The sequence below is a fragment of the Haematobia irritans genome, chromosome 5, assembly GCF_050003625.1.
Source record: "Haematobia irritans isolate KBUSLIRL chromosome 5, ASM5000362v1, whole genome shotgun sequence".
Lineage (NCBI taxonomy): Eukaryota > Metazoa > Arthropoda > Insecta > Diptera > Muscidae > Haematobia > Haematobia irritans.
The window spans coordinates 63,572,041-63,599,225 of NC_134401.1; the positions used below are offsets into that span (position 1 = coordinate 63,572,041).

At 35.1% G+C, this 27,185-nt stretch overlaps 1 protein-coding gene across 5 annotated transcripts in view; it reads left to right on the plus strand.

Moving 5' to 3' along the window:
* sns (nephrin adhesion molecule sticks and stones) overlaps positions 1-27,185 on the plus strand; it is a 515,450-nt gene that overhangs the window by 94,348 nt on the left and 393,917 nt on the right. For all 5 annotated transcript variants that reach the window (XR_012722648.1, XM_075309654.1, XM_075309651.1 and 2 more), the window contains exon 2: positions 11,411-11,764. Coding sequence is in view for 4 of the 5 variants with exons in the window: in XM_075309654.1 (XP_075165769.1) it covers positions 11,411-11,764 (354 nt within the window). In the remaining variant the exon portion in view is untranslated. The remainder of the gene's footprint in view (positions 1-11,410; positions 11,765-27,185) is intronic.

Sequence of the window (27,185 nt, forward strand, 5' to 3'; positions counted from 1 at the left end):
CGTACTTTTTACGAAGAAAAGTTCTTCCAAAATGTTCGTAGTTTGTAAGAAAAAAATTCGTACTTTTTATGAAGAATCTTCGTACTTTTTATTAAAAATCTTCGTACTTTTTATGAAACAATTTCGTTCTTTTTATGAAAAACTTTCGTACTTTTTTCTGAAAAATGTTCGAACTTTTAGAAAAAAATTTATAGTCGAAAGTGCATTTGGTTGTAGTTGCAAGTGTGAAAAATGACATCACTACTTTACATCTTAAGTTTTTGAATAATTTTTAGTTTTATTGCTTCACTTTTATTCATAGCGCGCTATCACCCAAATGAGAAGTAGCATCGATTTGCATAAAAAATAGAATAAAGGAATACACTCAAGCACATTATAAAAGACTATTTAATGCCGCGAACGGTAATTTTACAACTTCAATGAAACTTCTTCGTTATTTCAAAGAAAATTTTGACGCAGAATGTTTCGTAAAATATTCGTAAAAACTTCTTCACAAAATTCATGAAATATGAAGAAAGTTTCGTTAAAGGTACGAACTTTTTACGAAGAAAAGTTAATGTAGAATGTTTCGTAGAAGTTTCGTATATTCGTAAAATGTTCTTCGTAAAATTTACGAAAATGAATGAATATTTCGTAATTTTAATGAAGAATTCAGGAAGAATAGTTAATGAAGAATTCTTCGTAAAATTAACGAAGAGAATTCTTTCGGTGTAGCACTGTCTGTCCGTCCATCTGTTGAAATCACGTTAACTTCTGAAGGAAAGAAAGCTATCGACATGAAACTTTAAAAAATTACTTATGTGGTCAGATGGCATTGCAAATTAACCAAATCCGACAACTTTTCATTTCAAAACGATTCGTTCATGAAAGTGAATCAACACGTGGTGTCAAACTGAGAAAAGGCGGTGTCAATCTGACAACGATAAAATGACACCATGTGTTGTCAAAACAACAACCAGCGTCCATCTGAAAACAAAATTAAAAAAAACTTTCCGCTACCCAACAAACACAAGGATGAGCATTTTTCATAGGTAACGCAATATCAATTTGATAGTGAACCCCTTCTTCAACATTAATTCAAATGGCCTTGCAAATTGCTTGCTTTCAACAAATTGAAGCAATAAAATTAAATTTAGTTTGAAAAGTTGTTGCTAATATGTCGAGAAATTGTTGCTAACGTGTTGAATTATACTGTTGAGGGTAATGTCTGTTTTTTGTTGAGAACGCGATTTTCTCAACAATTTCTCACATTGAATTCTAATCTAATTCTTTGAAAAAATGTTTGAAAGCGTATTGAATATAAGCATTTCTCCAACGATTGTGTTTATTGGGTAGCGTGACTCGAACCTGTGTTTTCTGCACCATACGCGTTAACAGTCGCCTTATCACATTGCTCCACCAAGGGAGTTGCCATATTTTAAGACTTTTCATGGCCAAAGAAAAACGAATGCCGTTCATGAAATCGTGAACGCCCGTGGACGAAATTGTGAACATTCCGTTTTGATTTTTTTGTGAACGTTTCCGTTTCATTTTGTCACAGTTCGTTCACGACTATGGAACGTAATTTTTTCCATTAGTGTCCTTATATTTAAGTGATCCCACTTAAAAATGGGTATCTTAACATTAAGAAAATTTTGTTTGACTAAGGTCAACATGTCTTCAATAATTCTGAAAAATTCTTCAAAATTATTGAAATCGACTTTTTTATCATTACTAAAAAGCAAAAAAACATTCAAAAATAGGATATTTTTTTCAACACTTTATTTTGAAGACTTTTTTTATTTGAAACATACGAGAAATCGAGTCTGAATTTGGAAATTTAAGTCGTCGTTAACACCTTTTTAAAAGCTTTGATAGCACATGAAGAAAAAGGCTGGAAAAACTAATCGATTAAAATTTGTTTCCTAGAATCAATTACGCAAAATTTAAATTTAAAAGGGAATTGTCTCAATTCTCCGCTTCTTTGGCTCGGAATCAATACGAAAATCATTAGTGTAAAGGAAAAATCTTTGGAACCTGTTTTTTCAGAGCAATTAAATGTTGTACACTGAAAAAATATTGTCGTGAGTCTGTCAAAGATTTATTGTCCTTCAAGTACCAATGCGTATTTTACTTAGCAGGCGTTTTTTATGAGTTTTTTAGTCCAAATCCATCACCTTTTCAATTAAGTCGTTTTATCCTTATAGCTAAAAGGGGCATATTAAGATCAAAGATAATTTTGATGGACTTAGGCCAACTTGGTTTTAATAGTTCTGAAAATATCTTCAAAATTATTGAAATCGTCGTTCTTTTGACTACTTGAAAGCAAAAAAGACTTCAATAATTCATTTTTTACTTTTTAATTTGTGTCTAAATTGTGTCTTAAATTTTAGTGGTGTTGTTTACAATTTTTAATGTAATTTTGTGCTCAAAACTATCAGTAGTTTAGTGTTGAACTAGAAACGATGGATAGCAAATTGTCATGCTTTTTTCCATTTCAAGACATGTCGGCTTTGTGCCTAACATGACTTTAATTTACTTCTCTGTGATAGATTATGCGAGTAATTGATTTTGCAACTTCATTAGTTGTGGTACCATTGCTGCAATCAAGTCGAAAAAATAATTTCACCACATATTACACATGATGAGAAATATTACATGGAGTGGAAGATATATGAAACTGAGTTCTATTCAACTTGCATACATTCTGTCCTTCAATAATTTTGCTGTGTCTTCCTTAACATACTGGTGATTGAGTTGTATAGTTTTTTTATTCACTTTGTCAGCTACCAGTATATGAGAGACAAATCAGATATTTTAATTCGTTGCTTAGGAATAAAAATGTAGAGGAGAAAGTACGATATGCGGTTTGATAGAACTTAACCCCCCCCCCCCCTTTCCTCACCTGAACCACATATGGTATTAACCGAATTTCAAGCAAACACAAAAAAAAGTGTATCTCAGTTTTCTCATTCATTGAATTGACTGAGGGATCGAAATGAAATATGAAGCTTATCAAAAACTGCAGAATATGCTAAAAAAAACACAGGAGCTGGTCGATAATGGAAGAAGTACATTTTAACCTTTTCAATATTGCATTCATTATTCTTTCCTTTTGAGATATTTTGGCAAAGAGACTGCAGTATTTCATGGTATAAGTGCAACTCTGAGGTCAGAGGCAAGGAAACCATTGTGATTCATTTTATTTCACGCTTAGTAGAGTTTTGGTTACTTCTGGTCTCGTCCTGTAATGGAGTCCAGTTGTTCTGCTAACCGCCAGGAATTGTGACTATATAAAAGACCTGGTTCAGTGGCTGTGGCATCCTGTATTGTCGCGAATTATTTTTTTTATGTCTGGAATATGTTTTTTGTTTAAATGCCAAAGTTTTGCCAGAGCAAAGAAAAAATCAAAAAGAAAAATTCCTGTAATGTGTTTGCTTTTCATTAAAACGTTTGCTTTTGTTCTATAACCATCATCATCATCAACATCAGTAGTAGCAGTAGTAGTGGCCGTATCATCATGGACAGTGCAATAGATAGCAATGACTTTTTTTCTAACAAAAGTCTATATTCCTCTCGTGTGCGAGGCAATACTTTTCGCTTTGAAATTTCCTTTATTCTGCCTTCATATTCAGTCCTCCCAGGATATCTGTTGTGCATTGTTTCATGGTGTACTGGCCATATTCTTCAGTGTCCAGCTAAAAGCAAGGCCCCCGCCAAAAAAGGGGAACTGACATCAGGCAACTTCCTCGTTCCACTACGCCAACTATTACTCTGAATATGGTCATCGTCCTGTCGTTTGGTGTTAATGGCCGGCATGTGAAAATTTTGCCAAAATACGAAAGCTAAAGAGATTTTTTTATCACAAAACAAAGCAAAAGTCTGGCTATGGCGATTCACAATGAAAATTTTCGTTTCTAAAATATAAATGTTTGTGTATGTATGAATGTAACAAGGCACACAACTTTTGAATATTTGAGGAAAATGTTCACTCCCATTTTCCATTTGCTTTGTTTTCGATTTGCTTTTTGTTCTCCATTTTATTCTTTTTGTTTTGAATTTGGATGTTCGGACATCCACCATAGAATCCTTAATTAAATTGTATTCGAACCAAAACAAAAAACAAAAAATCATACTCTTAGCATGACCTGATGATGCATGAATGCCATGAGTCCAACTAACTAATCCACCATACAACTAATGCAACTTGATCTGCCACCTGTAGGGGGCCAAATTGTGGCACGAGTACGAGCACGTTTGTAGTTTTAACACGGTAACTGAAGTATTTCTAATCTTTTCAATTGGCTTATATTTAAATATAAATCGCTGTCAATCTGTTAGTTGGTGTTTTAGCTTGGCTGATCCTAAAAGGATGGTCATGTCATTAACCCTAGTGTGCACGAGTGTTAGCCTCTTTCATAGATTGGTTGTCACAAATATCATAGGAAGTAGTTTTGAATAAATAAGCAGCAAGTAATGACTACCTTTGGATTTTGGTTGGTTGCAGTTGTATGACAATTAACAAATTGAAAATATTTTATTGCAATATATGTCTTCACCCTTCGTTGTACTCCATAACAACAATAAATTTGTGCTGATAAACTCAAAAAATTTTGTTTCTGGTAAAGAAAATTTTAAACCAATTTCTAATCATTTGTTTGTTTTGCTTCGCAAACATTTATGTGGAGAATAAAAATGGGTTTAATAAATTTCAATGTTTTTTTTTACATTCTACGGATGAAAACGAGTATTGTGCATACGTTTTAATATAACAAGTATATGTTTAGGAGTCAATTTTTTATTAATTGTAAGTGTACCGATATGTTGGAAAAACACTTTATATTATTGTAATTTGAATACGTCAAATAATATGATTTCCTGATTGTAGTAGTCTTGTTCTGATTTCTAATTTGTCAAATAGTTTTTAATTAATCTCTATAATAAATTTTATACAAAAAAACAAGTATATAAAGCAGTAAATTCGGCCGGGCCGAATCTTAAATACCCACCACCATGAATCAAATATAATAGTTTACTTTGAAAACTCTTCGTCGTAGTGGGTTACTTGATAATATATAGAAATTGCAGGGGGTTTGATGACAAATCTTCTCCCAAGCAAGTCTTTTCCCGAAGACAAACTTTAAAGATTTTACCTATGAAGACGAGATCAGATTCTGGATTTATGAGAACCAATTTTGTTTGAGTTTTAGAGAATTATAAACATATCGTGTATATGATGAAATTACGCCTTGATTTGACATCTTAAATCTGTAGATTTTGTCTGCCATTATTTAAACAAATACGATGAGTTAAATCTAGAAATTCTACTTTCAGTTTCAAGCAATTTTCATGACCATGAAAGAAGTGTTTTCTTTTTTGAGAAACGTAATTTAAGACAAGCAAAGTTTTTTGACACAAATTTTAGAGACAACCGTTGAATAAACGAAAATACTTTATAAGAAAAGGAAATTCCGTTTGTCTAAAATTTCATTATAGATTATTAATTTCCAGCAAATCGTATAAAAACTACGGATTCTAGAAGCCCAAGAAATAAAGCCGGGAGATCGATTTATATTGGGGCTATACCAAAACATGGACCGATAGGTATCATTTGCTACTCACATATTTGTGATCTTAAAATACCTCCAGACTTTCAATTTCAAACAAATCGGCTAAAAAATATAGTCTCTAGACGCCCAAGAAGTAAAAATCGAGAGGTCCGTCTATATGGGGGTTATACCAAAAAATGGACCTCGATATACCTCAATTTCGGCACACTTATTAGTGGTCTAAAAATACATCTCGATTTCGAATTTCAGGCAAATCGGGTAATAAATAAAGTTTATAGAAGCTCAAGAATTTCAGGCAAATCGGATGGTAAATATAGTTTCTAGAAGCCCAAAATCGGGAGATCGGTCTATATGGGGGCTATACCAAAACATGGACCGACGGGCACTATTTTCGACACACCTTTTTATGGTCCCAAAAGAACTCTAGATTTTCAATTTCAGGAAAATCGGATAGAAAATATAGTTTCTAGAAGTCCAAGAAGCAAAATCGGGAGATCAATCTATATGGGGGCTATACCAAAACATGGACCGATGAGCACCATTTTCCGCACACCTTTTTATGGTCCTCAAATACCTCTAGATTTCCAATTTCAGGCAAATGGGATGGTAAATATAGTTTCTAGAAGACCTAGAAGCAAAATCGGGAGATCGGTCTATATGGGGGCTATACCAAAACATGAACGTATGGGCATCATTTTCGGCATACCTTTTTATGGTCCTTAAATACCTCTATATTTTCAATATCAGGGAAATTGGATAAAAACTACGGTTTTTATAGGCCCAAGACTCCAAATCGGGAGGTTGGTTTATATGGGGGCTATATCAAACCATGGACCGATACGGACCATTTTCGACACACCTCTTTATGGTCGCAAAATACCTCTAGATTTTCAATTTCAGACAAATCGGATAGAAAATACTGTTTCTAGACGCGTAAGAAGCAAAATCGGGAGATCGGTCTATATGGGGGCTATACCAAAACATGGACCGATACGGACCATTTTCGACACACCTCTTTATAGTCCCACAATACCTCTAGATTTCCAATTTCAGTCAAATCGGATGGTAAATATAGTTTCTAGACGCCCAAGAAGCAAAATCGAGAGATCGGTCTATATGGGGGCTATACCAAAACATGGACTGATACGGACCATTTTCGACACACCTCTTTATGGTTCCAAAATACCTCTAGATTTCCAATTTCAGGCAAATCGGATGGTAAATATAGTTTCTAGACGCCCAAGAAGCAAAATCGGGAGATCGGTCTATATGGGGGCTATACCAAACCATGGACCGATACGGACCATTTTCGACATACCTCTTTATGGTTCCAAAATACCTCTAGATTTCCAATTTCAGGCAAATCGGATGGTAAATATAGTTTCTAGACGCCCAAGAAGCAAAATCGGGAGATCGGTCTATATGGGGGCTATACCAAACCATAGACCGATACGGACCATTTTCGACATACCTCTTTATGGTTCCAAAATACCTCTAGATTTCCAATTTCAGGCAAATCTGATAAAAACTACGGTTTTTATAGGCCCAAGACCCCAAATAGGGAGGTCGGTTTATATGGGGACTATATCAAAATTTGGACCGATATAGCCCATCTTCGAACTTGACCTGCCTGCAAACAAAAAACGAATCTGTGCCAAATTTCGGGACGATAGCGCCATTATTGAAGGCTGTAGCGTGATTACAACAGACAGACAGACTGACAGACGGACATGCTTATATCGTCTTAGATTTTCTCCCTGATCAAGAATATATATATACTTTATATAGTCGGAAATCGATATTTCGATGTGTTACAAACTGAATGACAAACTTATTATACCCCCGTCACCATTTTATGGTGGTGGGTATAAAAAATGAATTTCTTCGTGTGTTCCACTTAAAAGGCAAATTTAAGGGAATATACTTCCAAGACAATATTATTTTTATAAACTAGTATATAGTGTTTGTAACATATATGTTAATATGTTAGAATATATGTACAATGTACATTATATTTGGGAGATAACATTTTTTTAAACATATGTCTCTGTATGCAAACATATCTTTATTTAGAAATTCCGATAAACATATGCAGTGCTGTTCAAATCATTTTTAACCACATCGTATGTCGAAACAAACCGTAATTATAATGAATATAAAAATATTATAGATTTGAGAGAATAATAAAATTAACGATAATTGATCATTTATAGAATTAGTTAAATGACAATAGCAATATTGGATATTCGTACTATACATCTGAACCAAACATGATAAACTTTGATTCGTCGGACAATAAAACACATTCTCACTGATCCTCATTTAAGGTTTTTTTCTGTTTTTTTTTGCAAATTTTTTACATTTTAAATGTATTATCGCACTTCGACTTCTAAAGCTCTAACATACGTCCCGTTGAAATAATATTTTTTGTCGCAAAAGTCGTAAACCTACTGTCGAAAACCTAATTTTGAAGAAATAGAAGAAATTATCAACAGTTTTTATTTAGTTTGGCAGTCGCTGTCAGTTTCTGCAGAAATGTGTAAGAGTTTTTCCCACGAGTTTTGCCCTCTACTCGTGCAGAGGCAATAGAAAAAACGTGGGGACTAAAACCGAAAATTGTGAACATTCCTAAGAATTGAAACTTCTTCGCACATAACATACCATCGTCTTGCATATCATCGAATTCGCTGCCTAGCTGACGAGACCTAAGTATTTTTAGTTTGCGACTTTTGTTACTTTTTCAACATTTACTACGTGCATACGTCGTAGACGTCACATAACAACTTTGCGACAGTCGCAAACCTAAAACAGTTTGATACAGACCATCTCTGATTGCGACAAACATGTTACATGGTACCCATCCAAAAATAACATTTTGCTCTTGAAACATATTTGAGCTAGAGTTGTGCATGTGTCACGAAATTGTCGTGACGTGAGTAAAATATTACTCACGTGCACACCTTTCGTTTGAGGTGATCGCTTCTGTAACATATACCCCAAACACATTCTGCTTCACGAATATATATTTTCAGGATTGGTACAAACAAAATATTGTCTGTATTGTTCAAACATATTATGCTTCACCTTAGACATACACTGATAGAAATAAAAATTTATGAAAAGAGATATGTTTGTACGAATTTATTTCGGCATAAGCCGCTATGATGTAAAACCTTTTTTCGGAAGGTTCAAGTGTGGTTCATTGTTGGGTTTAATGAACTGCCTGAATTTATTCTGATAACTGGTTGATAGTTTTACTGCAAGTAGAGGATGCTGATGAGAAATGTGGTAATTCCGAAACGTGCGTCCATCCAACCATCTTGCAGTCTATAGGGCTTTGCCCAAATAAATTTGACAAACATTCGTTTCCTCTGTTGGTTAAGCTACACTTGTAGTTTAGTCAATGCATGGTTTTAAGCTGAAATAAAAAAAAAGCAACAACAATTTATGCAATTTTCTTTGTGTATATATATTTTTCAGGCGCCAATTGATTACATTCTTTTACTTGCAGCATACTCTGTAGGTATATTTTTCTAAACACATATATATTTTTATAGGCTATTTCTAAATTAATATATGTTTGCATCCAGTATTATATTGATAAACATTTTATGTTCCGAACATAATATGTTTTAATGATAATAATAATAATAATAATATGTTATGAACATTGTATGCTTGCACTTAAATTGTGTTAAAAAATGTTAGTTCCAAACATATAATTTTTACACCCAAACGTACGTAACAGTCTTTTTCGTCCGTGTTGAAAACATATAGTTTGGGAGTATATGTTACAGTGCCGATTTTTTGAGGGTATAGACGAGAGAAACTATGAAGAAAAATTATAAGCATACCAGGTAAAACCTTCATTGCGATTAATTTCTTAACGAATACATCTTCTCGAATTGTGAAGTAGATGTAGCACAGGACAGTCGGCTAAATTTTGATTTTGCCTTTTCCCACATATCTTCTCATTATCATTTAGGAACTTTTTCCATTGCCTGGACGTAGTTGTGTTTATTCAAAATTTTTGCCAATTATCAAAATACAAATTAATGAAGTAATCCCATTAAAAGCAATCTCTAATTTTTAATGTAAACAAAAAGAGAAAAACCAAAACTACATACATTTACATGCTATTTGTAAAGGAAACATGAAATTGCATGCATATAGATGACTCGATTCGATGCTCCCCCAATGTCTATTGAATCACTGAAAGTAGATTGAATGGTTTAAGTGATTAAGGAATCAAGAATTCCAATGTATGTAGGGGATGGGATAAAGTGACTTTTTACTTTAAAGTCTAAACAAATTAATGGAAAGAGCATATCATAGATTTTAACAAGTACATACGGCCGCAAGTTCGGCCAGGCCGAATCTTATGTACCCACCACCATGGATTGCGTAGAAACTTCTACGAAAGACTGTGATTTAGTCCATACATGGTATATATTAGACAAAAAAGTTATGTATAGTTAAGTCTACAAATAATTACGAATCGATATGGACTTTTTGTACTTAGAGAGCCAGAATTGAAATATGGGGGTCGCTTATATGGGGGCTATATACAATTATGAACTTGATATGGACCAACTTTTGTGTGATTGGGGATCGATTTATCTGAGGGCCATATATAAGTATAGACCGATATGGATCTAGTTAGGCATGGTTGTTAACGACCATATACTAGCACAATGTACCAAATTTCAACTCACTCGGATGAAATTTGCTCCTCCAAGTGGTTCCAAAACCAAATTTCGGGATCGGTTTATATGGGGCTATGTACGATTGTGGACTGATATGGACCACTTTTGGCATGGTTGTTAAATATCATATACTACCACCACGTACCAAATTTCAAGCAGATCGGATGAATTTTGCTTCTCCAAAAGGCACCGGAGGTCAAATCTGGGGATCGGTTTATATGGGAGCTATATATAATTATGGACTGATAGGAACCAATTCCTGCATGGTTGTTGAATACCCTATACTAACATCACGTACCAAATTTCAACCGAATGGCAAGAATTTTGCTCTTCCAAGGGCTTTGGAGGTCAAATCTGGGGATCGGTTTATATGGGGCCTATATAATTATGGACCGATATCGACCAATTTTTGCATGGGAGTTTGAGGCCATATATTAACACCACGTACCAAATTTCAACTGAATCAGATGAATTTTGGTCTTCCAAGAGGTTCCGGAGGTCAAATCTGGTGATCGGTTTATATGGGGGCTATATATAATTATGAACCGATGTGGACCAATTTTTGCATGGTTGTTATAGACCATATACTAACATCACGTACAAAATTTCAGCCGGATCGGATGAAATTTGCTTCTCTTAGCGGCCTCGCAAGCCAAATCGGGGGATCGGTTTATATGGGGGCTATATATAATTATGGACCGATGTGGACCAATTTTTGGGGTCCGTTTATATGGGGGCTATACGTAAAAGTGGACCGATATGGCCCATTTGCAATACCATCCGACCTACATCAATAACAACTACTTGTGCCAAGTTTCAAGTCGATAGCTTGTTTCGTTCGGAAGTTAGCGTGATTTCAACAGACGGACGGACGGACGGACGGACATGCTCAGATCGACTCAGAATTTCACCACGACCCAGAATATATATACTTTATGGGGTCTTAGAGCAATATTTCGATGTGTTACAAACGGAATGACAAAGTTAATATACCCCCCATCCTATGGTGGTGGGTATAATAATACACAAAGAATCATAGTAAATGGATTAATAATCCTTATTGAGTAATATTGACTGCAATTACTTTAGAGAATTTCCCTTGGAAAAAAATGGCTTTAATTTTAATAGATCCCTTTCGTTTTATTCTTTTTACAGTGATATACCTGCTCATTGCCATTCATTTGCCCGCATTTTGTCATGGTCAACAACAGAAATTCCGCGTAACCCCTCACGATTTGCAAGTACTGGAAGGAGCCGAGGCCATGCTACGTTGTGAGGTAACCAATTTAGCTGGGGCAGTTCAATGGACTAAAGATGGTTTTGCATTGGGGTTTTCAGCAGTGATACCAGGTTTCCCTCGCTACTCAGTCCTCGGTGATCGTAAGCAGGGCGCATACAATCTGAGAATATCGAATGCCTCGACCAGCGATGATGCCGAATACCAATGCCAGGTTGGGCCTGCTCGCCTGAATTCGGCCATACGGGCCAATGCCAAACTCACCGTTATCTGTAAGTATAGCCCGAATTTAGTGGATTTTAATTATTTGATAGTGGCTCATGTAATTGAATTTCCATCAACTCTGCCCCCTGATTCGTGTAGCTTTAGTGCTTCCCAAATTGTGTAGCTGCATTCAGCCATTCAATCCATTCTATTTAGACGTACATCGATGATAGAACTTTGCGAATTTAATTCACAAGCTGATGCATTCACACCATTGCAAGCAAATGCAAACACTTTGTTCCCGCTCAAATAAAGCAGCTTTGTCATTATCGGATGTCTTTATGCTCGCTCGATGAAGCATTCGATCTGAAATGAAATGTAATCAATTTGATTGGATTGGATGCGTTTATGGCTGCTCTAAACGGTTTGGCACAGGAGAGTGTTGTTGTCGATATAGTTGGCCCAAAAATAGGTCATATCTGTTGATGACGATGACGATGACGATGATGCTGATGCAGATGCAGATGTGGATGCTAATGCTTGAAGGGGTGGATGGTGCTGGAGCTTGGCTTGTTGGTGTTAGGGAAGCAGTTTATTTAATTGAAATTCTCATGCAGACAATTTGATAAAAATGCTTTACGGAAAATCGCAATTATTGCGAATAAATTTATTGATTGCTTCATATGGTCAGTGGTTGTGCTCTGTTGGCCACAAGCACTTGTATTACGTTTTTTTTATGACAACCACATAGCTTGGTTTGTCTGCCATCGTGGTCTGCCCCCTCTGTGATTGCCCTCCCTATCGTTTGAATGTAACTAACGAAACAATTGCAGTTTTTTAATGCTAGTGTGAATCTCTGTTGTTTGTGTATGATTGAATTTTGCCTTTTATGGAAATTCTCTTTATACCACTTAGTTTATGAATTTAAATAAAATGCATAAATGTTTAAACTCAAAGTCTTAGTTGTGGCAATCACTTAATTGGAAAATATTTAAAATTCTTCTCTGTTGTTGTCCAAATGCACGTACAAAATAAACAAATTTCAAACAAAAACATGTTATGCATGAAAAGAACATAGCCATTAGGCATGTAACTGAAAAAGAATTTATTTACATTTAAAGATAAATTATTTTTTCCACAGAAATCTTCTTGTGGCGTAGTACTATTTGCACAAAAACTAAAACAAAAAATGCACTTTTTCGTAAGCAGATGACAGACTATGTGGTTTAAGTAAAAAGCCTTTTAATTTTGTCGATTCAAACAAAAAGCGTTTATTGCGAATGGAGATATATTCTTCCGCAGAAAATTTATTGAACTTCTACACTGAAAAAAATATTGTCGTGAGGTCAAAGATTTCATGTCTACGAATGGAAATTTTGCTTAGAATAGAAGGCGCATTTGTCTAATATAGAGTTTTTTCCTTGTCCAAAAGTCGATAAACTTTTCAATGAAGTCGTTATGTGATTTCACTTAACCCTTTCACTACCGATGTCCACTTAGAAGGACATTCGAAAAAGACACCAAATTCTATTTTCCCACTTCGTTTAGATTCATTTCACGATGTTATTTTAAAGTAGAGGCTTTAATCTAAATAAGCTATAATTATTTTCCATATTGGTGAGAACTAAAATACATTTTTATAGACTTCTTTAACAAAAAACGAAAAATATGAAAATTTGAGACAATTTTTCTAATGTATGTTTCTAGTAAATGGACATTTATACAAAAACTATAGCTGATAGTTTTTCGGGTTCTTTTTGAAAGAAAAAATGTTTTGGCTAGAGTCAACTTGACATTAATAATTCAGAAAAATTCTTTAAATTTAATGAAATTGTCTTTAAATTTGTTGTATTTTTGCATCTTGACTACAAAGCAAAAAATCGTTTAAATAACATATAGGACATGTTTTTCAACACTTTATTTTAAAGACGTTTTTTACTTGAAACATAGCATAATTTCTACTGGAAGTCGAGTCATAATTTGGAAAATTAAGTTATCGTTCACTCATTTTTACAGGAATTTAATAGCATATGAAGAAACAAGTATAAACGGCCGTAAGTTCGGCCAGGCCGAATCTTATGTACCCTCCACCATGGATTGCGTAGAAACTTCTACGAAAGACTGTCATCCACAATCGAATTACTTGGGTTGTGGTATCTTAAATTGTTTTCTAAATTGTGTGTTAGTCCATACATGGTATACATTAGACAAAAAAAAAGTATGTGTAGGTAAGTTTACAAATAATTACGAATCGATATGGACTTTTGCACGGTACGTAGGGAGCCAGAATTAAAATATGGGGGTCGCTTATATGGGGGCTATATACAATTATTGATATGGACCAATTTTTGTGTGATTGGGGATCGATTTATCTGAGGGTTACATATAACTGTAGACCGATATGGACCTAGTTAGGCATGGTTGTTAACGGCCATATACTAGCACAATGTACCAAATTTCAACTGACTCGGATGAAATTTGCTCCTCCAAAACCAAATGTCGGGATCGGTTTATATGGGGGCTATATATGATTATGGACTGATATGGACCAATTTTGGCATGGCTGTTAAATATCATATACTACCACCACGTACAAAATTTCAACCAGATCGGATGAATTTTGCTTCTCCAAAAGGCACCGGAGTTCAAATCTGGGGATATGTTTATATGGGCGCTATATATAATTATGGACTGATATGAACCAATTCCTGCATGATTGTTGGATACCATATACTAACATCACGTACCAAATTTCAACCGAATCGGATGAATTTTGCTCTTTCAAGGGGCTCCGGAGGTCAAATCTGGGGATCGGTTTATATGGGGGCTATATATAATTATGGACCGATGTGGACCAATTTTTGCATGGTTGTTAGAGACCATATACTAACACCATGTACCAAATTTCAGCCGGATCGGATGAAATTTGCTTCTCTTAGAGGCCTCGCAAGCCAAATCGGGGGATCGGTTTATATGGGGGCTAAATATAATTATGGACCGATATGGACCAATTTTTGCATGGTTATTAGAGACCATATACTAACACCATGCACCAAATTTCAGCCAGATCGGATGAAATTTGCTTCTCTTAGAGGCCTCGCAAGCCAAATCGGGGGATCGGTTTATATGGGGGCTATATATAATTATGGACCGATGTGGACCAATTTTTGCATGGTTGTTAGAGACCATATACTAACACCATGTACCAAATTTCAGCCGGATCGGATGAAATTCGCTTCTCTTAGAGGCCTCGCAAGCCAAATCGGGGGATCGGTTTATATGGGGGCTATATGTAGTTATGGACCGATGTGGGCCAATATTTGCATGGTTGTTAGAGACCATATACTTACACCATGTACCAAATTTCAGCCAGATCGGATGAAATTTGCTTCTCTTAGAGGCCCCGCAAGCCAAATCGGGGGATCGGTTTATATGGGGGCTATATATAATTATGGACCGATGTGGACCAATTTTTGCATGGTTGTTAGAGACCATATACTAACACCATGTACCAAATTTCAGCCGGATCGGATGAAATTTGCTTCTCTTAGAGGCCTCGCAAGCCAAATTTGGGGGTCCGTTTATATGGGGGCTATACGTAAAAGTGGACCGATATGGCCCATTTGCAATACCATCCGACCTACATCAATAACAACTACTTGTGCCAAGTTTCAAGTCGATAGCTTGTTTCGTTCGGAAGTTAGCGTGATTTCAACAGACGGACGGACGGACGGACGGACATGCTCAGATCGACTCAGAATTTCACCACGACCCAGAATATATATACTTTATGGGGTCTTAGAGCAATATTTCGATGTGTTACAAACGGAATGACAAAGTTAATATACCCCCCATCCTATGGTGGAGGGTATAAAAAAAGCTGAAAATGTGAAAAATCAAAATCAAAATTTGCACTGAAAAAAAAGCATACTCGGTTCCAAAGATTTTGTCTTTACTTTAAAAATTTTGGTATTGATTCCGAGCCAAAGAATCGGAGAATACAAGTAAGAATACTTTTAAGACACAATTCACTTTTAAATTTAGGTTTTGCGTACTTGCTTCTAGGAAGCAAATTTTAATTTTTCGCTTTCTCAGCTTGTTTTCTTCATATGCTATCAAAGTCCTTTAAAAACGAGTTAACGGCAACTTTATTTTCCAAATTAAGACTCGACTTCCAGTAGAAATTATGCTATGTTTGAAGTAAAAAACTTTTTTAAAATAATGTTTTGAAAAACATGTCCTATATTTGAACGATTTTTTGCTTTGTAGTCAAGATGCAAAAAGACAACAAATTTAAAGACAATTTCATTAAATTTAAAGAATTTTTCTGAATTATTAAAGTCAAGTTGACCTTAGCCTATAAATTTTTTCTTTCATGTTAAGATACCCATTTTTAAGTCAAATCACTTAATTATAAGGACAATACGACTTCATTGAAAAGTTTATCGACTTTTGGACAAGGAAAATAACTTTAATTTTAGAGAAATGCGTCTTCTATGCTAAGCAAAATTTGTATTCGTATTTTAAAGACATGAAATCTTTGACCTCACGACAATATTTTTTTCAGTGCAATGGTTAGCATGCCTGCCTTGCATACACAAGGTCGTGGGTTCGATTCCTGCTACGACCGAACACCAAAAAGTTTTTCAGCGGTGGATTATCCCACCTCAGTAATGCTGGTGACATTTCTGAGTGTTTCAAAGCTTCTCTAAGTGGTTTCACTGCAATGTGGAACGCCGTTCGGACTCGGCTATAAAAAGGAGGTCCCTTGTCATTGAGCTTAACATGGAATCGAGCAGCACTCAGTGATAAGAGAGAAGTTCACCACTGTGGTGAGCCTGATACATCGGGCTGCCATATAACCTAACCTACCCAGCAAAAACTCTCATTACCCGGTAATCTTGTAGGTAAGCCTATTTAAAAATTAATAACCACTTATTAATTGGCATCGCTTCGGATTACATTTACATACGCATCTCCTAGAAGGAAAGTACTTCTCCCCAGGCATACTTTCGGCCATAAAATAAGTAGTGCATTTAAAGCATATCATCACCTAATATGTAATGACTTATTCGTAGATACACCAAACCTTGCAAAATAGCCACTTATTGTCTCAGGCAACCATATCTCGAAAATATTGATTTCTATCGCCGATTACAATAAATCAAAATATGGCGAGTGATGCTGTAATAGAAGAACTACTTGAATAGAAACGAATATTGTATAAATAAACAAAAAAATCTAATAAATAATCTAAATAATATGCACACTTAAAATAGAAATAAATGTAGGTTGTTTAAGGGAATTGGATTCGTGAATTACGTTATAATATATCCAATAGCCAATTCACATAAGGTTCAAAATCTACTAAAAGTGGATTTTAAGTCTCTTTTTTATAAGGCAAATGGCATTTTAAATTTAGTTTAAGCGCATTTTGGAAGTGTAATGTGAATGAGGTATAAGAAAGCATTTATTTAAAACATAATATGACAATGTCATTAAACACAATTATTATGAAATATTTGTGATAAAAATTTCTTAACGGAACAATTTTCAGAATTACCGTTACATTACATATTCTTTTTGATATTTTATGTAAGTGCTCGATTATGTGAATAATTATACCTAATGGTACCATCATTTATTCTATTTTATTAATTCGTTAACTACAACTGCCTAAAAATTTGAGAATAACAATTCGAAAATTACCGAGAAGTATTTATTTTTGTCATTACAAGTTAGTCATTATAACTCGCCGCAATGTAATGCAACGTGTAATGACAGCTTTACTCCTGGTAATGTCAATTGTAATGAGATGTGGTTACCTAGTTTTTGCTGGGTAACCTAACCTAACGTGAAATTGGTTGCAATACACATCAGCTACACTGTAATTGCAATTTTAATATATCGCAAAAGAAAGTAAAATTAGATGTATCCTAATTTCAATTTTATAAATTATAGATTTACTCTCGTATTCAAACAAAAAACTTAAATTGAACTTTAAACCTACTTTTCCAATATAAATTCCTTTGGTAAGATGCTTACAAATTATTTTGAATATGAACATTAAAGTTTGTTACATCCTCTAAATATTAAATATTTTAAAGAAGGAGCTTCTTTGGCTCGGAATCAATGCCAAAGTCCTTAAGCAAAAGTATTTGTTTTAAGTGAATAGACATATTTCTACTTTCTTAGATTTTTGTTTTAACTTTCACTTCTGCATTTGATTCCTCCAGAAATTAAAAGTCCCTATCTTGCTTCAAGAACTTTAACCCTCTCATGGCCAATGTTGCCTATAGGAATATTGTGCATATATGCTTCTAAGTCCCGTTATTTTGATTTGCTCGACATGCGATTTTTTTGCATTGTGTAACGAACCAGGATTTTTGAATTTTTTCATTTCATGTTTGAGGCAACACTAACATATATAGCGCGTAAAATTTTGTTAAATCCGTGCATTTTATATGCAGTTGTCAAATCTATTAAGACGTTGTTAATTTGAACTTGTTATTTTTTCTGGCAAAACTATTTCATACGCCTCTATGGATATCTCCACGGTCGCAGTAGATATATGCCATCGATTCTTTCAAAATCTCGTAATAGTTGTTAATATCGTTCTTCGGGCTAACATTTAATTCCCGAATGTCGGGCGGGACCGAGATACAAATGCACAACCTTACAATTCAAAGCAGATTTTTTCATAAAATAACAAAAATAAAATAAATCAATGATGTAACATCATGAAAATAAAGCCTGAAATAAATTATTAGAATTATTATTTTTTACTGTAGTAATAAGCAAGTAATATAATGCCTAATAAAAATTCAAACAAAAAGAAAAAAGCATACAGGAAAGAACAAATTCTAAACGTATTATTCCATTCATATCCTGCACTCATATCATTAAGTAATATTTATCTTGCGGTTTTCTTGGTACAATCTGAACAAGGTAGTTGAATTATTTGAATCCAAGCAGTAGCCGAAGAGACAGAGGCCGGACACTATGCGTGTACATTTTGGTAATATCATATATTATTAAACAATTTTTTTTTATATCAATACAAATATTTTTCTTTAAATCAAAGTAAAGAATTTATTTCATAATGATTACAAGTGCTCAACAAGTTACAATCAACGACAACAAAGTGCAATCCTTGCAAACTACAGGCCATATACTAATCCCGATTAATAAGAACATGAACATTGTCATTCTTTTTAGTAGCAAAATTAAGATATTCCCCAAGTTCCAATATTCGGAATCGCAAAACGCAAAATTTCCCTTTGGTGATATTTTCTTAATAGTACAATGTATAAACTTAAAATTTAGCAACATAATTCTCTCAAATGAGAAGTTCAAATTAAATATAGATTCCGAGATTATTTCGATTCTTTTGTTATAAAAAAAAAATAAATTCTTGATAATCGATTTGTGATTATACACGCAAAGAAGACAAAAAGTTCGGAAAACGTGTACCGAAATCGTTTTTCTTTTGTTACAAAATTTTTATTTTTTCAATAAAAAAAATATTTTTGAACCAACAACACAGTCCGTTTCGTTTTCTGTTCTTTTCTGACTTTAATAAGACACATTTTACAGTATCATATTTCTGAGGTTCTCAAAACTTCTCTTAGTGGTTTCACTGCAATGTGGAACGCCGTTCGGACTCGGCTATAAAAAGGAAATCCCTTGTCATTGAGCTTAACATGGAATCGGGCAGCACTCAGTGATAAGAGAGAAGTTCACCAATGTGGTATCACAATGGACTGAATAGTCTAAGTGAGCCTGATACATCGGTCTGCCACCTAACCTAAGCTAACCTACAGTACAGTATCATAGGAAGTTCTTCTAAAAGCACAACTTTAAAAGCACTTCCAAAAATGCCCTCCCAAAGATGTTCTTCTACACAGGAAGTTCTTTTGATTCAAAAAACTCGTTTTTTTCATATTTTTAATAAGCAATTTGAAATTATTTTGTTTCAAATATGTTAAAAAGAGAGTACGAATTAATAAAATGGTACAAATTATTTAAATTTTGTCGAATAAAATTCTAAATCCGTTCTAGAAAAATTTTTTAGAATATTTGAGGTCGAATGTTTTAAACAAGCGTTAGAATGCATTAAAAATCATAAAAGATTATAAAAATTATATATTTGACAAAATATCACACAATTTTATAATTCACATCCAAATCATTGAATTCGGACCACACTTTAAGAAGTGATGCAAATTCAGTGCAACGTCTGTTGAAATGGTGGGCATCCGTCCTATGACAAACCCATGTTAAATTCATCGCTTCTGTGCCAATTTTGCACCACTTCCGGATCCAAACAGAACATTTTCATTACTTTTTTGGCGACGCTTTTTTTGCTGGGAGGCTAAAGGTTAGGTTAAAGTGGCGGCCCGATTAAGGTACAGGCTCACTTAGACTATTCAGTCCATTGTGATACCACATTAACTAAAAGTACCTATTACATATGGGCACTTCTACACTGAAAAAACAGTGAACCCTTTTCCATTGCAAAATGAACCAAACTGTAGTAATATTGACCATGATTTAGCCCTTAAGATTTTTTCTGCTTGTCTAGTTCAAAATTGTCTTATATTTTAGTTCAACTATGGCATTGTATTTTAGTTCAATGTTACACGACCATAAGATATATATACCCCTACCAAGTTAAAAAACCTGTATTATTTTGGCAAACTTATCTATTTTTTGGGAAACCCTATAATAAAATTTGGTTAACAGTCTCTTTAAAATGTCGACGACTAAACTATCTTTAAATCAATCATTCAACAGAGAAATTAAATAATTAAAGGAACAACAAACCGTTATTCTATTATGAAAATTTTCATACATTAAAAGTAAATATTCATTCAGCTAAAGTACTTTATTATAAAAACTTATGATGAAAGTTCTTAATACAATGGTTTTTGTCAATAGAAATTACAGCCACGTGGAACAAGAAAGTAGTTTATTTTAACTAGCTGTTTAGACATTTTGACTTATCCTGAGTTTTTTATTCACCGTAAGTATACTTTTCACATATCTTGCTGAAAAAATGGAAGGAATAATAAAAATTGTTAAAAACTAACACCATATAATATAATATAATTTTTAAATTCTTTATATTAGCTTATAACTTACCATTTTTGGGGGCAGTTCATAAAATGGTGTAAGGAATTAAACTTTTCTTAGGTAAACGTACCTCATAAAATTTGTACCTGAAATAATTAGAGAAATAATGAAGTAAGCTATATTAACTCAAAAAAACTGTTAGTGTTTTTATATCCCTCACATCAAGGACATAGAAACGCTAAATATTCTAGTTAAAGGAAACACAAAAATTTAAAAGAAAACTTACCAATTCTTTATTAAATTATACACTGAGGGAAATGTAAAAATTTGTCGAAATTCATTTAGGGTTACTCTGAAATTAAATATTTTTTTACATTAAATAAAAACATTAAATTGGTTTCCAAAAAATTCTTATTAAATATATAATAAACTAAAAAACTAAATATTTTGGTTAAAAGAAAGTTAAAGAACCTTACCAATTATAATTATAAGCAGAGGAATACCAAAAATTTTTCCAATTGTTCTGGGTTATTCTCAAATTAAAAATTTATTTTTTACATTAAAAATATTAAATTAGTTTCCAAAACAATTGATAATTGAATATTTATTTTTTACATGGAATAATATTAAATTAGATTTCTATAAAACGATTTCAATATACTTTCCATTTCAGCACTTTTTCTTAAATATTGAACATTCTTAGTGATTTTCCGATCACCATCGTACAAAATACCAAAATATTTCATACCTTTATATTCCCTTGTTGCATACCTGCTAAAAAGATACAACCGCACACGCCAACGCCAACTATACAACTGAAGCATGTCAAACAAAACCGGGCAAAACATTCCTACAACAACAAAAACACATGTGCCTTCATTGAAAACAACACCTCATCCAGACAAATAAACCATCCGCGAATAACACACACAAACCACTGAAAGAACAAAAATAAAAACAACCCCACGCTCAGATATAACAGGTTGGCTGATAAGTCCCCGGTCTAACAAAGAAAAACACTTTTTTTTGTCAAAATTCGTTTTTACTATTCAACATAGTTCCGTTCAAGAACGATACAACGATTATAACCATTTTGGTAGTACTCCTTCAGTTTTGCCTCAAAGTAGGCCTCAGTTTCGGCGATCACCTCTTCATTGCAGCCAAATTTTTTCCCTGCGAGCATCCTTTTGAGGTCTGAGAACAAGAAAAAATCGCTGGGGGCCAGATCTGGAGAATACGGTGGGTGGGGAAGCAATTCGAAGCCCAATTCATGAATTTTTGCCATCGTTCTCAATGACTTGTGGCACGGTGCGTTGTCTTGGTGGAACAACACTTTTTTCTTCTTCATATGGGGTCGTTTTGCCGCGATTTCGACCTTCAAACGCTCCAATAACGCCATATAATAGTCACTGTTGACGGTTTTTCCCTTCTCAAGATAATCGATAAAAATTATTCCATGCGCATCCCAAAAAACATAGGCCATTACTTCGCCAGCGGACTTTTGAGTCTTTCCACGCTTCGGAGACGGTTCACCGGTCGCTGTCCACTCGGCCGATTGTCGATTGGACTCAGGAATGTAGTGATGGAGCCATGTTTCATTCATTGTCACATATCGACGGAAACAAATACTGCTCAGAATCATCAACAACTTGTTGTTTTTGGTCAAATGTGAGCTCGCGCGGCACCCATTTTGCACAGAGCTTTCGCATATCCAAATATTGATGAATGATATGACCAACACGTTCCTTTGATATCTTTAAGGCCTCTGCTATCTCGATCAACTTCATTTTACGGTCATTCCAAATCATTTTGTGGATTTTTTTGATGTTTTCGTCGGTAACCACCTCTTTCGAGCGTCCACTGCGTTCACTGTCCTCCGTGCTTCGTGCTCATTTCACCACGCTTGAATTTTGCATACCAAACAATTAATGTTGATTTAACAAAAGTTGCTTCACAAAAGACGCTCTATCTCACAAACTAATTGACTTACAGACGTCAAATTTTGACACGAATCATTTGCAGGTTGGTACTATATAAAAATAATATGCATTTAATACTAGCGACGCCATCTATGTGTCAGCCCGGGGGGACGTATCAGCTGTTATTTGCTTGGTGTCGATGGCCGTTTTCGAGTTAAGGAATACAGAGTCCAAGGATTTTATTGCAGGTTGACTGTCTGAGTATATATTAATGCCAACAATTTTTGGAACATTATTTCTCAGCCAATTCGCCACCTCTCATGTTGCTCATGTTGTTCAGCCTGAAAAACACTACAGCGATTAGGTAATCTTTTCGCTATTCGAAGTTCCAGATCTTTAGAATATACTCCGAAACCCACTCGTTCATCCAATTTGGAGCCATTAGTGTAGAAATCTATATATCGTTTATTCCCCGGGGGTTGTGTGCACCACGCCTCACTGTTGGGAATTAGAGTTTCAAACTTTTTGTCGAAAAGTGGTTTCGCCAGAGTGTAACCCACTACGTTAGGCACATCTGGCATTATTTTGAGGACCGAACTGTGGCCGTAACTTTTTTCCGACCACAGCGATAGCTCGCGCAACCGCACAGCCGTTGTTGCAGCTGACTGTTTGGCCAAAATGTTAAGGCAATAGATGCAGCATGATATTAAGGGAATTTGTTTCTGTCTTGCTGAATGCACCTGAGATACACAAGCACGCCATACGTTGAACTTTGTCTAAATTTGTCGGCCGGCCACCAGACTACAACACCATATAGGATCATAGGTCTAGCCACTGCCGTGTATAGCCAATGCACAATTTGTGGTTTTAGTCCCCAATTTTTTCCTATTGCCTTTTTGCACGAGTACAAAGCTATCGTTACTTTCCTCGCCCATTCTTCAATATCAAGCTTAAAGTTCAGCTTCCTGTCCGAAATAACGCCAAGGTATTTTGCACACTCACCAAAGGGAATTTCAATACCCTCTAAGGAAATGGGCCTAACCGTGGGAGTTTTGCGATCTTTGCAATACATGACTAGTTCTGTCCTTGCAGGATTTACCCCAAGACCATTATCATTCGCCCATTTCTCAGTCATCTAGAGGGCTCTCTGTATAATATCTCTGATTGTGGATGGGAATTTTCCTCTGACTGCTAGCGCCACATCATCTGCGTATGCCACCACTTTTATCCTTTCTTTTTCTAGGGAAACCAGAAGGTTGTTTATAGCAACATTCCAAAGGAGAGGTGATAGAACTTGGGGAGTGCCGCTGTTCACATACCGTTGTATGTTTGCTTGTCCTAGTGTGGCTGAAATACGTCTCTTCGTTAAAAATTCGTCTAACAGCCTAAGTATACATGGATCAACATTCATGTGCGTGAAGATAAATTGTAAATTTAACTAGTCGAGACACAAACCAGGTAGTTTTTGCCTGCGCACCTAATGGGTTAATTACAATTTGGGGAGATAAAATATTTAATGAAATACAGCACTTTCCAACATATTTGCGCAAAATATTTTGGTATTAAACGAAAGATCTTGACAAGTACTATAAATGCAAGTGGTTGTCATGTTCGAAAGCGTCCCATAAATGTTAGTTTTGCAGCTATATTTTAAAAGTCAGTTTGTCCAACTTGAAATAAAGTTAAACTACGCCCACTGTGCAAAACCTGCTCTAGATTTTTTGGTATCAAATGAAAGCTCTTGACGAGTACTATAAACGCAAGTGGTTCTCATGTTCGAAAGCATCATAGAAATATCGATTTTTATCAAAAATATAATTAATATGTCAGAATTTAAAATATAGTGCACGCGGGCCCACTGTGCAATACCTGCTCTAGATTTTTTGGTATCAAATGAAAGCTCTTGATGAGTACTATAAATCCAAGTGGTTGCTATATTCGAAAGCATCACAGAAATATCGATTTTTATCAAAAAGAAACTTAGTTTGCACGAAGTTACAATATAGGACACCCGTGCCCACTGTGCAAAACCTGCTCTAGATTTTTTGGTATCAAATGAAAGCTCTTGACGAGTACTATAAACGCAAGTGGTTCTCATGTTCGAAAGCATCATAGAAATATCGATTTTTATCAAATATATAATTAATATGTCAGAATTTAAAATATAGTGCAGGTTTTGCACAGTGGGCACGGGTGTCCTATATTGTAACTTCGTGCAAACTAAGTTTCTTTTTGATAAAAATCGATATTTCTGTGATGCTTTCGAATATAGCAACCACTTGGATTTATAGTACTCATCAAGAGCTTTCATTTGATACCAAAAAATCTAGAGCAGGTATTGCACAGTGGGCCCGCGTGCACTATATTTTAAATTCTGACATATTAATTATATTTTTGATAAAAATCGATATTTCTATGATGCTTTCGAACATGAGAACCACTTGCGTTTATAGTACTCGTCAAGAGCTTTCATTTGATACCAAAAAATCTAGAGCAGGTTTTGCACAGTGGGCACGGGTGTCCTATATTGTAACTTCGTGCAAACTAAGTTTCTTTTTGATAAAAATCGATATTTCTGTGATGCTTTCGAATATAGCAACCACTTGTATTTATGGTACTCATCAAGAGCTTTCATTTGATACCAAAAAATCTAGAGCAGGTATTGCACAGTGGGCCCGCGTGCACTATATTTTAAATTCTGACATATTAATTATATTTTTGATAAAAATCGATATTTCTATGATGCTTTCGAACATGAGAACCACTTGCGTTTATAGTACTCGTCAAGAGCTTTCATTTGATACCAAAAAATCTAGAGCAGGTTTTGCACAGTGGGCGTAGTTTAACTTTATTTCAAGTTGGACAAACTGACTTTTAAAATATAGCTGCAAAACTAACATTTATGGGACGCTTTCGAACATGACAACCACTTGCATTTATAGTACTTGTCAAGATCTTTCGTTTAATACCAAAATATTTTGCGCAAATATGTTGGAAAGTGCTGAATTTCATTAAATATTTTATCTCCCCAAATTGTAATTAACCCATTAGGTGCGCAGGCAAAAACTACCTGGTTTGTGTCTCGACTAGTTAAATTTACAATTTATCTTCACGCACATTCAACATTCAGAGTTGTCAGTCCATTTAATATCGAGCTCGGATGGATATTATTGAACGCCCCTTCGATGTCTAGAAACGCCACGATTATGTATTCTTTGACAGATAGTGAGCTTTCAATAAAGCTGACTAGTTCATGTACTGCGGTCTCAGTATACCTGCCCTTCGAGTACGCCCATTTTATTCTATATTTCGATCAATTTCCTCGATAGGAAACGACCGCTGAGCCCCTGTGGCACCGACAGAACATGGTTCGACCGTCTGATTTCCAGGAAAATATGTGTCCAATAGTACCACCAGCGTCTCCTCACTGGACGTTGTCCAATTGCCCTCCGATGTTTTAATGAAACCTTGGGCAGAGTTAGTGGATGCTAGTACCTTCCGTAGTCTGGAAGCCTCGGACGTATTTTCAATACTGCTGCAGTAATCATTCCAAGAGTTATGTTGAGCCTTTCTCAGTTCTCGCTTGTATTCACTCAGATTCTTCTGAGTCCCAATCTGGTGGACTTTGCTTTGTTAAAGAGCTTCCTACAGGATTTCCTCATATTACTTAACTCTGTAGACCACCATGATGGTCAAATTTTTCCCCTTGGTTTCCCTCTAGGGCATGCAGCTTTCAGTGAGATGTTGAAGGCCTTAGTAATCCTCTCCACTGCGTGTTCGATATCTTGCACAGTGCTCATATTTGTCTCTGGTATTTCCGGTATCATCATTTTAAACGATTCCCTATACCTATTCCTAACAAGTGGCGGAAATGTGGTCTTGGTGGTATGAACATCAAATTTGAAACTGATGTAGCGATGATCTGAGAAACTATGTTCACCTAAAACCTGCCCATCAGATATCATTTCATTCAGTTCTTTCGAGGCCAAGTTGACGTCCATATCCTCTTGCCTGTTTTTAGTGACGAAGGTTGGGGCATCTCCCAACCTTCTACCAAATTAATACGCAAAATAAACTCTAGGAGTGACTCTCCTCTTGTATTAATGTCACTATGATGTGCATTTGCATCGCATCCCATAATGAGTTTTGTCTTTGTTTTCAATGGCTCCTCAACTAAGGTGTTAACGCCACATGGAGGCATCTCCCTATCATGTCCCATGTAGACCGAAGATACGCAATATTTGCATTTGGCTAATTCTAAATTGGCAACGACAGTGTCAGTATTGCACATTGAAGGAAGCAGAAACAAGTTGAGCTCGGTTTTAGCAATTATATAGGCTCGATTTACATCATTATCAGTATACTGCCATAGTTTGAACCCCGGAGTACTTAATTCACATATTTTGTTTCAATAAACATATGGTTCTTGAATAAGAATTATATCTATGTCCCCTTTCATCAGGAGAACTTTTCAGGCAGCACATGCAGCCTATTG